The 11,801-nt window shown below is 42.4% G+C and overlaps 2 protein-coding genes across 2 annotated transcripts in view; both read left to right on the forward strand.

The window, feature by feature from the left end:
• The window catches only part of pvalb9 (parvalbumin 9), a 2,450-nt gene extending 2,346 nt beyond the window's left edge, over positions 1 to 104 (forward strand). The window contains exon 4 of the mRNA XM_060036865.1: positions 1 to 104. This exon is cut by the window's left edge and continues 168 nt beyond it. The gene's annotated coding sequence lies outside the window, so the exon portion shown is untranslated.
• A 1,357-nt stretch (positions 105 to 1,461) lies between these two features.
• ccz1 (CCZ1 homolog, vacuolar protein trafficking and biogenesis associated) lies at positions 1,462 to 11,435 on the forward strand. Its single transcript, XM_060036374.1, has 17 exons — positions 1,462 to 1,643; positions 2,036 to 2,107; positions 2,202 to 2,298; positions 3,003 to 3,100; positions 3,479 to 3,572; positions 4,148 to 4,228; positions 4,323 to 4,370; positions 4,999 to 5,082; positions 5,856 to 6,031; positions 6,407 to 6,488; positions 6,694 to 6,755; positions 7,630 to 7,741; positions 8,120 to 8,153; positions 8,390 to 8,507; positions 9,544 to 9,702; positions 10,548 to 10,675; positions 10,858 to 11,435. The coding sequence occupies exons 2-17, from the start codon at positions 2,094 to 2,096 to the stop codon at positions 10,911 to 10,913; spliced, it is 1,443 nt and encodes a 480-aa protein (XP_059892357.1). The 5' UTR covers positions 1,462 to 1,643; positions 2,036 to 2,093; the 3' UTR covers positions 10,914 to 11,435.
• The last annotated feature ends 366 nt before the right edge of the window (positions 11,436 to 11,801 follow it).

Below are 11,801 nucleotides of genomic sequence, written 5' to 3' on the forward strand. Positions count from 1 at the left end.
TTAGAAACAAAGATCCAGCCACAATGTGCTGTTTTCCTCTATGTTCACGTGCTCCCAAAACGGTGATGATGAATAAAAATACTAAATAAAAAGGTAAAAAGATACTTCCTCTCTCTGATGGTTTATTTGAAGTGCAGTATTAGGATACTAAGTCTCTCAATGGTTCCCATTTCAGATGCATCGTGGATTGTTTAAAACATGTATTAACACTAGAATATGAACGCTCTTCAAATGCACATGAAGACTTAAGATTTAATTTCTTAGAGGTAGGACGACTCTTTGACACTAATAAGCAGGGGTAGATTGATTGTGGCCAACCACATACATACCAATCACGCCTTCAGCTGCATAGGAAATCTTTAGAACACACCCGCACAGAAAGAACATCATGCTTACTTGTTTAATTGGATGCTGCTTTCTTCTGTTATAAACCTCGCTGCGCAGCTATACCGTTGGGTCTGGTCATAGGACTATTAACGCTGATCTGCAGTTTACAATTACATTAAAAAATATACATTAAAGGACTATTTCACAGACTTTCAACCTTTGTATCATTACAACGTGGCATTTATATGCAATTGAACAATGTTTAAATTGGACTTCTGCTGGCAAATTAATGAGGAGATCTGTTTGGCAGCAACCTGGAGGAAAGTTAAACATTGTTATTTTGTATATACTAGCCTACCCTCATTGTTCTGTTACAAAGCCAGTTGGAAATCACGGAAGTTGTCCTTTAATATTCTTCCTTATTTGGTTACTCGCTTGCTAAAATATATGAGATGTGTGTCGACATACAGCGCTGCATGACTATCACCATCCACTGGATGGATGAATTAATGGATGAATGAAAGGAAGGATTGAAAGATGGATGATGGAAGATAAATGCAGGGATGAATGATAGATGGATAGATGTTTAAACAAACAGATGGATGGAGGATGGAGGATTTCCCATAATAAAAAACAAATCTCAGTGGGAATCTTTCGGAGAATTTTCATGACACATGAACTTTTTGTACATCTATGAAAGTGAGGCGTTCTGAATAAGAAGCTATGCACATGAGTGTGTTACCGTAACAAATGACTGGGGCCTCTCGATGTGACACAGGGTTATTCCCTCTAGAGTTTCTGTCAGGTGAGCTCCAGAGCAGTTTGAGATCCAGTTACCACTGAAAAACATTAGGGAACTGTTCGGGAATTCATGAAGCCAAGTTCAAGGCCTATGCAGGCCTTGAACTTGGCCTTGAACATAATTGTTATTTTGCATATATTTTGAATCTTTTTCCATCTACCATCTACTTGAATTTTTTCTTTGACAGTGGTATACTGGGGTAATACCTTGGCTACCCCAAGCCAAATATTTCATTTTTTTTTATATCAGACATGATAATCAACAGATCAATTAATACTACTACTATGTCAGTTAAAAAATTAGACAGATTTTGGTTTTCACCTCACGTGGAACTACATTTCTGTGAAGGCAAATTCCATCCGGGTGATATAGCTTGTTGCACCCGGCTGTCAAAAGCAGGAAGTATACGGAATATGCTACCTCCACAGTGTTATCATTGTTTAAACTTTCAATCTTATGTTTGCAATTTATTATCGTGCGTATATTAATGTCTCATGCTTTCACACACTATAAGGTGAGTTGAATATGCCGCTCTGTTTTAATTTTCATATATTGAGAAATATAATGTAAAACGAAACCATACAATGAAAGTACTGCCAGCAAAGCTAGCTAGCATCACAAATTGAGAGGCGAACGCCGGGTAATTGTTAGCTCCAATCGGTTTTCAATGGATGTTTGCATTTTGAAAGATAAAGTTTGCTCTGTATAGTCTTCCTGCCCCGACGCCGATGATAGTTTATCGACAGGTTTTGTTTATTGGTGCTTGCCCTTTGCTGGCCGCATCACATATCAAAAGCTAAATGGCGTGTTACAGAGACCCTGTATTGTTATTCTTTCTCATCATGTGGTCCTAGTTCTGTTTTATGCAGCATCTAGTAATACGTTTTGTGTGCTTAATCCCCCAAGGCGCACGGCATGCTAACCAGGTTCTTGGAGGTGCAGACAACGATCCCAAGTCACACTAATGCTGATTGTCAGGTAAAGAGACTTCCTTGGATCACACTCGATGTATGTTTAAAGGACCGGTTGATTAATGTGACATTTGCTTTACATGACCCCTTCTGTGTTACAGTCCAAGAATGGCTGCAGTAACGCAAGAGAAACAATACACTCCTTCTCTTCTTAGCTTTTTTGTATATAATCCTTCGTTTGGACCACGGGAAGGAGAGGTGGGTGCTAATCTCAAACACGTAACCTGTGTTTGCCTTGTTTTCGTTTTAATTCTACATACTTTTGGGCTCATTCAGACCAAATCAGGCATTGCAGTGTCAACCGCAGACTGCTGAGGTGATGTAGCAGGGTCTTTCCATAGCCCATATTTGCGACCTTTGCGCACTCCCTCATTGAAGTTTTGTACAGCTCGGAAAAGGGCCAAACGGCAGCAATCAGTCTCTCTTCCATCTTCGAAATTTCTCACTTAGCAGGGGTATGCTAATGTCACATGTTATACGGATTCTTCTTCCTGCGGTCGTCTTCCGGTCTAATCTCCGGTTTAAGTGCTGGTCACCACAGCGTGACGTCAGGTTGCATTTCTCCGTACGTAGATTCTGTTTCAACTGTCCACCGCAGGCCGGCTGCGTCTTTATTTGCATCCTCGTGCAGCCTCCTCCACCGCCGCAGCTTACACGCACTTCCCCCATTCAAATGAATTGTCGAACTCCCATTTTTGCCCGCCGCCTGAATAGGTCTGCATGAGCCCTGAGTCTTAAGCTTTACGGCCAACAAATGTCACCTGTGTTTGCTGGCAAACACAGGTCACCTTGTTTGCCTTCGTAACTTTTCTATTTGCTTAGGTCTTTAACGCAGTTTTAATTTAAGCTTGTATGCTATGGGATAACATAGGGTGTGATTGTCTTATCACTCATGTGTTCAGGAAGAGAAGAAGATCCTGTTCTATCACCCAAGTGAGGTGGAGAAGAACGAGAAGATCCGAAATGTGGGCCTCTGTGAGGCCATTGTACAGTTCACCAGGTAGACGAGGTTTACTTTAAGGATAGACTGACCGATGAAATGTAGAAGTCTAACCCTACTTACTTTAGTAAACTGTGAGCTGGTGTCTTTGCATTGTGAGAAGATGGCTTGTATTGCAGGCCGAGGAATTTGTTTGTTTACAATGCCATCTGCAGCTGTTGATTTTTAATTTTGAGCTTGATTTAACATCTAACAGTATGCATTTAAAGTCTACAAATTTTTCTATATAAGCAATGGTCTCTAGCAAAATGTTTGACCATTATCTTCTCAAGTAGAGATGTGCTCATTGCCTGAGTAGTTGCAGCAACTAGACTTTAATAATAAGTCACATACTCCATAAACTAATCATTAATAACAATCATCCAATATGTCTTTCAGAACCTTCTGTCCCACAAAGCCAGCTAAATCCCTGCATACTCAGAAAAACCGCCAGTTCTTCTTTGAGGCCGAAGACAGCTACTGGATTGTTATGGTATGGTACAACAACAACGTTTGAGTGTAATACTTCAACTCATCCCCATGTGGTCCTGTTCAGCTCAACTGGAAGAGCATTGCATTAACTCTCCCAGGGTTGGGTGTTTGATTCAGCTACAGCCACCCATTTTAACAATGTATACACAAAGGTCATTATAGTTTAGCAAGGTCATTGCTTTTTCTTTTTTACGTTTGTTTACTTATTTTTAATTTCAGTTTAAACATAATTCGTTCTTAAAGCAGATTTTTTTTATCGGTTATTAGTCAGGGGTTAGATTCAAAAGGTCAGTGTGTAATAAAAAAGAACTAAACAAAACGTCATACCTGTGTGTGTGTGTGTGTGTGTGTGTGTGTCTATATATATATATATATATATATATATATATATATATATAAAGTATTCACTGATGACCATCCATTAAATTAGCACATTTTAATGAGAAAACGACTCCCTAAAACCATAATGTCTGATCTAGTCTATATGAATACTCATAAATTATTGTGAGTGGTTGATTCAGTTGTGCTGTGTATTCCTCTAACCCACTTTTACTTTTATTTGCATCGGTATCTCAGATTGTGAAGAACCCGATGGTAGAAAAACCCAACAAAGACGGAAAACCTCCCACAATAGAATACCAAGAAGAAGAGGTTCTCGTAAGTCAATCTCGACCATCATAACTTATTGTAATATGGTTGTTCTTTGTCTTGGTTTTTCAATGTTTAATAAGTTTGTATTTGCCCATTGCAGGACACGGTTTATGGTGCAGTGTTGAGGCAATGCTACAGCATGTACAAGGTGAGCATCAGCTTCCCATCCACTTACAACTAATCTCATCCACTCACAGATTTTCTACGCATAGTTTACAGTTCAGACAAATAAGATCGTAGGTGCCAGAAAGTAAATTATGGTTATGGGTTGTTGTATGTTGTGGCCATGTCCAGCCCGTTTTATTAAATTTATTGAACTCCCAGTCAGAAAGTAATGTGTTCGATCACATATGTCCAACCTGGAGGCACCCTTGAGCAAGATGCCTGAGGGATTGACCCCCGTACCTGCTCCTTAGGAACCTGTATCTGTACCCCCCCCCCCCCATCCTAACCCCTACCTGCACTGTGATGATCTGTATCTGTAACACCCATCCTAACCCCTACATGCCCTGTAATGATCTCTATCTGTAGCCAATATCTAATCCCTACATGCCCCGTAATGATCTGTATCTGTGCCCACTATCTAATCCCTACATGCCCTGTGATGATCTGTATCTGAACCCGCTATTAACCCCTACATGCCATGTAATGATCTGTATCTGTAACATCTTTCTAACCAATACCTGCACCATAAAGACCTGCATCATAACTAGGTGACGAGGTCCTTTAGGATGAACGTTCGCTAAACAACTTGTGCTTATGTCGTTCTTCTGCAGCTATTTAACGGCACCTTTGGCAGAGCCATGGAGGCAGGAGGGGTTGAGCTACTAATCCCGAAACTGGAGAAGTTCTTCTACAGGGTAGGCAGTTCTGTTTGGCTGATTCCACATGTTCTGTGTCCTGCAGTGAATTTTCCACTTTACTAACTATATTTATGTTAACGCATGATATGTTCTCCCCTGGAAGGTCAGGAGAAAAGAGTTTGTAGTTTGCAGAGTGTTGTTAATGCACGATAGGCTCACAACGCTAATCTACTAATTGCAATCATATAAACATATCTAAATATACATGACTGGTTTGAAGTTAATCCTTCTTTGCCATAATTCTTTAATTTGGACTATTTGCGGCGACTATCCGGAGAGCTCGTTGTGCGATTAGTTTACTGGTGTAGCTGCGGTGAAAGAAGCGGCCGATATTTAATTTCTAATTAGGACAGAGAGGCTCCGGTGTGGTTATAGGCTCCCGAGGACATCCTCTCTCTCTCTCTCTCTCTCTCTCTCTCTCTGTCTCTGTCTCTGTCTCTGTCTGAATGTAACCCAAAGACAGAAAGAGAAAGCCCCACCGCCGGGTCTTATCCCGGGATATGTGTCCCGGCCTCTTCTTGTCTGTCATGACGGTGGTGCGTTTCTAGAAGGGTCCGTGCCAGCTAGCGCTACTGTTCCGCACTGTCCTTATTGAGTTGTAAGCAAACACTGGCGGGTAAACCGAAACCTTTCTCTTTTCCTTCTCGTGTGTGTGTGTGCGTGCGTGTGTGGAGGTCATCTCCTATTTTCTGTGCCTGTGTTAATGCAACTCATGTTTGTCCGTGTGTGTGTGTGTGTGTCTGACTGAATGAACCGGCTCGGGTATCCAGTATCTGCAGACGCTCCACCTGCAGTCATGTGACCTACTTGATGTGTTTGGCGGCATCAGCTTCTTCCCACTGGACAAGATGACCTACCTGAAGATCCAGTCCTTTGTCAACCGGGTGGAGGAGAACCTCCGCCTGGTCAAATACACCGCCTTCCTCTACAATGACCAGCTCATCTGGTAAAGGCCCCCACCCAGGGAGAATTTGTACAAGATGTACTTTTATGGTCAGGAGGGGAAAGAGAGACAGGGTAGAGGGGAGGGACATTTAGTCCCTGACCAAAGCAGTAGGGTATCAAACCCTACCAGATGTATTGCCTACACGGTTAGGGCCCTTAGTGGGTGTAGCGAACCAGCCGTCCACCAGAGTAAATCAATTAACTGTCAACTGTGTTGTCATGTTATTTGAATGGCATACAATTTAATTGTATTTGCTTGTATTTGATATTTGTGGGTAGTATTTTAGCTCTATTATTCATGCCAAAGCACTATCTACTGTTGGCTACCACCGATGGGGTATGACTTAAGTGTGTTTCTGGTTCTTTGGTTCTCTAGGAGTGGACTAGAGCAGGACGACATGAGGATCTTGTACAAGTATCTCACCACATCCCTCTTCCCCAGGCATTCTGAACCAGAGGTAAGAGGAGAGGGGGACGGGTTTGCCATGTGACCTTCAGTCAGTACTGTACATGCATAGCACTTGGCAATAAGCCAAGTCATCCATTTTAAAAGGGAAAAGTTTCACATGCATTGTGAAAAATGTGAGTTTGACTTGTATCATATAACCAACACCTTTTTGAAAATGTGACCTCCATCCTTTCCTCTGCTCCTGCTCACCCCAGCTTGCCGGCAGGGACTCTGCTCTCAGGCCAGAGGTCTCAGGGAACCTGCTGCACTATGGACGGTAGGTGCTAGCCCCCCCCCCCCCCCCCCCCCCACGCCCTGCTTGTCTTGGCCCACGTTTGGTGCTGTGTCTGGGAAGGAATTACCAGAGTTGTGGGCTCATTCCGCGCGGTGGACCTGTGACATGTCGTGTCATGTGATATTGGGACCATGGCATTGATTACAGTGCAGGAAATGTCATTTTACCGTTCTGCTCTAGTTCAAACAGCCTAAGCTATGGTTTTGATGACCATAGCATCCAATGTCCAGGTTACCTGTGGGGTATACATGTTGCTGGGCCTATGCTTCAGCTTGGGTCTGTTTTCGCTAGAGAGGTTGTCAGGTTTCATAGTGGGTGGACTGATTCAATCAAAGACATGAGTTCACCTTGAACACACTGAAGGGTCTTTAACTTTGGCCCAGGACTGACCTTTAATCCTATTTTCTCATAGAAATTACATTTCACCTTGTGTGTCATGGGCTTAATCTGAATACACATGATGCAAAGAAATTAAAAGATTCAGATACATTTATTGTCCTTAGACAATAAATCTTTAGACGTACCTCAGTAAAATATACAATCAAGTATCCTAAGTCTAGAATCTTTAGAACAGGTGAAGCGGCAGAGGAAGTCGATGTTTTGGTTTCTGTCTGAAAGTCTTTATGATAGGGTTGGGCCATTTTGAATAAACTCAGACTGATGTTTTTAGCTTTCATATGCCTGAGGTGACTATTCTCCCTAGAGAAAATATATCTGAGAAACTAATCAAACAGCCTAAGCAAACTATATCAACATTATTTAAAATCGTGTTATTATGGTGGTCACACACGCACACGCACACGCACACGCGCGCGCGCACACGGTTTGTCTATTGATCGTCCATTATGCTGCACAGGTTCCTTACGGGTCCCGCCAACCTCAAGGATCCAGACGCAAAATTCCGGTTCCCCAGAATATTTGTCCACACGGAGGACGGCTCGGAGGAGCTGCATCTGATTGTTTACAAGGTGAGGCGCGGGAGGTATTAGGTTTGGTCCAGGGTCACGCAGTCCATTTAATCTGTGGCTTTCACCTGCAGCCTGTGTTTTTAATGCTCTAAACCAGTGCGAGGCAGGTGCTAAAGTATTATTGTATATATTAAATGGATGAGATTTCATAATCTGTTGTACTTACGGATTTGCTGTTCAGCCCCTAAACTGCACATTCAGGATAAGCGTTTTCCTGCTGCTTTATGCAATTGTATGGATTTTGAGGAATTAAGGGAATGGTGGAATTTTTATTAATGAGCTGCGTTTTGCAATATCAGGTGCAATTTCCCTAAATGTAAATGGGATCTGGAACAGTCATGCATGTGTGTAACATGCAAATGTTTCTCCCTGCTCCAGGCGATGAGCGCGGCTGTTTGTTTCATGATCAGTGGTAGGCGCACAAAACTATCCCCATTTAGTACACCTTATTTAACTTAATTTATAATTTAACTTATGTTCAAATATACTCTATATTTTTTCGTTACTTTAAGACACATAAGACACTTTTTTATTTTTTTTATAGAAATTAAATGTTCACGTTTGGTTAAACTTTTATTTTTTTTATTTTTTATTCCCCCTCACCATATAAAATCAGCTCACCCACATAACCTCTTTGTCCTCTCCCAGCTTCGGTGGAGCTGACCCGGGAGTTCTGCGAGCGGCTGGACGCGCTGGTGGGACCACAGCTCACCCTGCTGGCGTCAGACATCTGCGAGCAGTTCACCCTCAACCGCCGGATATCAGGGTCAGTGGAGGACGGCCGGGCGCAGTGTCACCGAGACCACGGGCGCTCTATTGTTACCGCTTTACTATTTAGTTATTTAGCAGACGCTTTTGGCCAAACACGACTGGCCGTGACTTTGGATACGTGACATTAGGGAGCAGGGTGGAGATCAGGCCTCCTGGTCAGAGAGGGCCTACAGGTTAGCAACGGGTCGTTGTGTGGAGGTCACATTTTTACACAAAGCTACAGCGGTGCTTCTGTGCATGTGGGAGAGGAAAACATCAGATTAATGGAGCACTGAGGTCATTTTTTAAGTAACGCCTCTTTTTAAGTGGTTCAATGATATTGGATGGAATTTGACAAAGGTGGATGCTAGCTCAGTGCATCCCATTCTCATAGGTCCAACATCTAAAATCAAATGTCTCTTTGAAGAGACGGGAGCCGCCCTCTGTGTATAATACGGCCACCCCTTTTGAGTGTTTGGTTTCTGGCTGGACGTGCGCCGAGTCCTTGAACAGGATGACCGAGGAGAGACTCCCCGTTACCATCTGATATTGTCAGGCCGGCACTGCTTTAGAGAGGAGGGGTAACCCAATAACCGGCCGGGCCACCCTCGTGAGACACTGGCACACCTACGCTCTGTTTACCAGCGCAGATCGCTCTGAGATTAGCCCACGACGGTAACCCGAGAGCGAGAGTCTCCGCTCCGCACCGCATGACGTCTTCCTCAGTTTTAATCAGGCTCGCTGTGGAGCCCGCATGAGGTCTTCTTCGCCGCCACCTGTCTGTGACCAAGGGCTAAGCCAGCTGTTGAGATCACACGCACACATGCACACACGCACACACACATGCACACACCTGCATCCTAAACACATACAGGAGAACGATGATGCTGCATTTTTGTTTGTCGACTGTCACTTGTGCGTCTGCGTAGGAGATCTAAAGGTTGTGCACATTTGTGAGTGCTATTTGTTCGCTGAGCATCATGTAAATATATTTGTGTACGCACAGCACATTCTGTCCTCACCCATCCTGTGGTCGTCCTGCCACCCTTCAGGCCAGACAAGGAGCCCCAGTTCAAGTTCATCTACTTCAACCACATGAACCTGGCGGAGAAGAGTACCATCCACATGAGGAAGACGGCCAGCGTGTCCCTCACCTCCGTGCACCCCGACCTCATGAAGATCCTGGGGGACATCAACTGTGACTTCGCCAGGTAGCTTCCTCCCCTAGGAATGCCCTCACTTGCATTTAGAGCGGAGTACTTTACTATAACCATGAAGTTATTTTGCAGGATTATTTTTGCCCGAGGATGGAAGCGGTTGAGATTGTGGAGATTTGGGGGGAACTTCAAACCCGGAACTTTTCGGCCAGGGGGTCAAACACCATAATCATCCAATCATTGTAATGAAAAAATCCTTAAAGACTCTGCTGAAAAGCACTATATTCTGGGACATTACCAGATTGGAACTCTCGCAGCCGTAGCACCAGTCAGGAGATAGTCCCCATGATTAAATGTTCTCTTTTGATTTCGTTTTTTTTTTTTTTTTTTTTTTTACACACACAGCACTGTGTGAGGCTGTCACGAGATCTACGGAGTCATGGGATAACCACATTTGTTCTGTTTGTGGCTTTCAGCTCCTACAGCTATTTTTGTAATACACTACAACATTATACTGATTAAACTATGCAATATGTGAGAGAATCCCTAGTCTTTCATAAGACGGATACAGAAGCACTTTCCTGAGTATTGTACAGAAAAGTAATATTGAAGACAAACAAAACACATATTTTAAAAACCTCTTGAAAGAATGTATCTTTTGATTTAAATCCCACTTTATGACTGGACATCCTCAAACTTATCCTTATCCATTTTGTATCTAACTATGGCCTTGCTTTCATAAAACACATTGCATAATATTTATTCAGCAGAAGCATTTATCCAAAGTGACTTATAATAAGTGCCTGTAACAATGGAGAGACAACCCTGAAATGCAAAATAAGTGCAAAAAAATATGCTTAATACAAACCTGTTTCACCTTCGTCACCTTTCCCTCCCAGAGTGGACGAGGATGAAGAGGTCATTGTCAAAGCCATGACTGACTACTGGGTGGTGGGGAAGAAATCAGACCAGAGAGAGCTATACGTCATCCTCAATCAGAAAAACGCAAATCTGATCGAGGTCAACGGTATGTCTGACACGACAACAATGACACCAGACATGCACTACATCACTCATCCGATCGTGATGCAATGTGGACAATTTCTGTTTTCTACAGCTACCAAACCACGCAATCTGCCTCCAGTAGTCGAACCTTCCTTTTAATCTGCCTTTTCCCCTCCTTTTTTTCCCTCGCCCGTCCCACTGTAGAGGAAGTTAAGAGGCTTTGTGCAACACAGTTCAACAATATATTCTTCCTGGACTGAAGGGAGGGATTATGAAGATGAATTCAGGATGCAATGGAGAGCAGGCGTTTGGGACAGATGCAGAGAGCTGTGTCCATGGAGAGACTGGACCTATCTTTCTGAACTACAGGTGCAGGGTAATACAATAACTGTTGAAGAAAAAGAAAAAAAGTTTTCAAACAATTATTTCTTTTGTCCAGGATTTGTATTGAACTTATACAACTAGATTTTTTTCTTTTTGTAATTTAAGTGTACATGTCCTTTAATTATTTTTTCCCCATTTACTTTCTTTGTACATATGTGTTACTGCATCCAAGCTGCAAATGTTCATTTTGATTTCTTATGAATGAACTAATGGGTTAAAAATGTCTATGTACTTTTATCAGGCAAAATGTATTTAAAAATAAGAGGCGCACAAAACGTGTTTCCTCTAGATCCATTGATGATTTTTGTATAGTTTTAAATAAAATGGCATGTCAAAAGATATCGTGCTTTGTATAAAGCTGCCCTAACTTTAAATAAATTATGGAATTTAGAATTTTATTCTGTGTACGATTTATTTATTTATTTATTTATTTACACTTTGAATACATATCTCACACCTGGTGACATTCTGGGTAAAACATTTGTAGTCCATTTAGCCACCTTACATCTGGAAAACTACACTCTTTGAGGCCCTCTGATCAGCATCTGCTCATTATATAATTGTTTCCAGCTCATTTTAAATAACATTTGCTTTTGTAGCAGTGGCTCCTAGGGACTCCCTTTGCCCTTTTGTGCGTCGGACTGTAATGGAAATTTGAAAAAGCAGGTAAGGTAATATGAGTAATACCTTACCGGAATTGATGGTCGTGTGAGCGGTGATTGCAGTCAGGAACAAAGGAAGTACCATGTGGATAACAACACTGT

The sequence above is a fragment of the Gadus macrocephalus genome, chromosome 18, assembly GCF_031168955.1.
Source record: "Gadus macrocephalus chromosome 18, ASM3116895v1".
Lineage (NCBI taxonomy): Eukaryota > Metazoa > Chordata > Actinopteri > Gadiformes > Gadidae > Gadus > Gadus macrocephalus.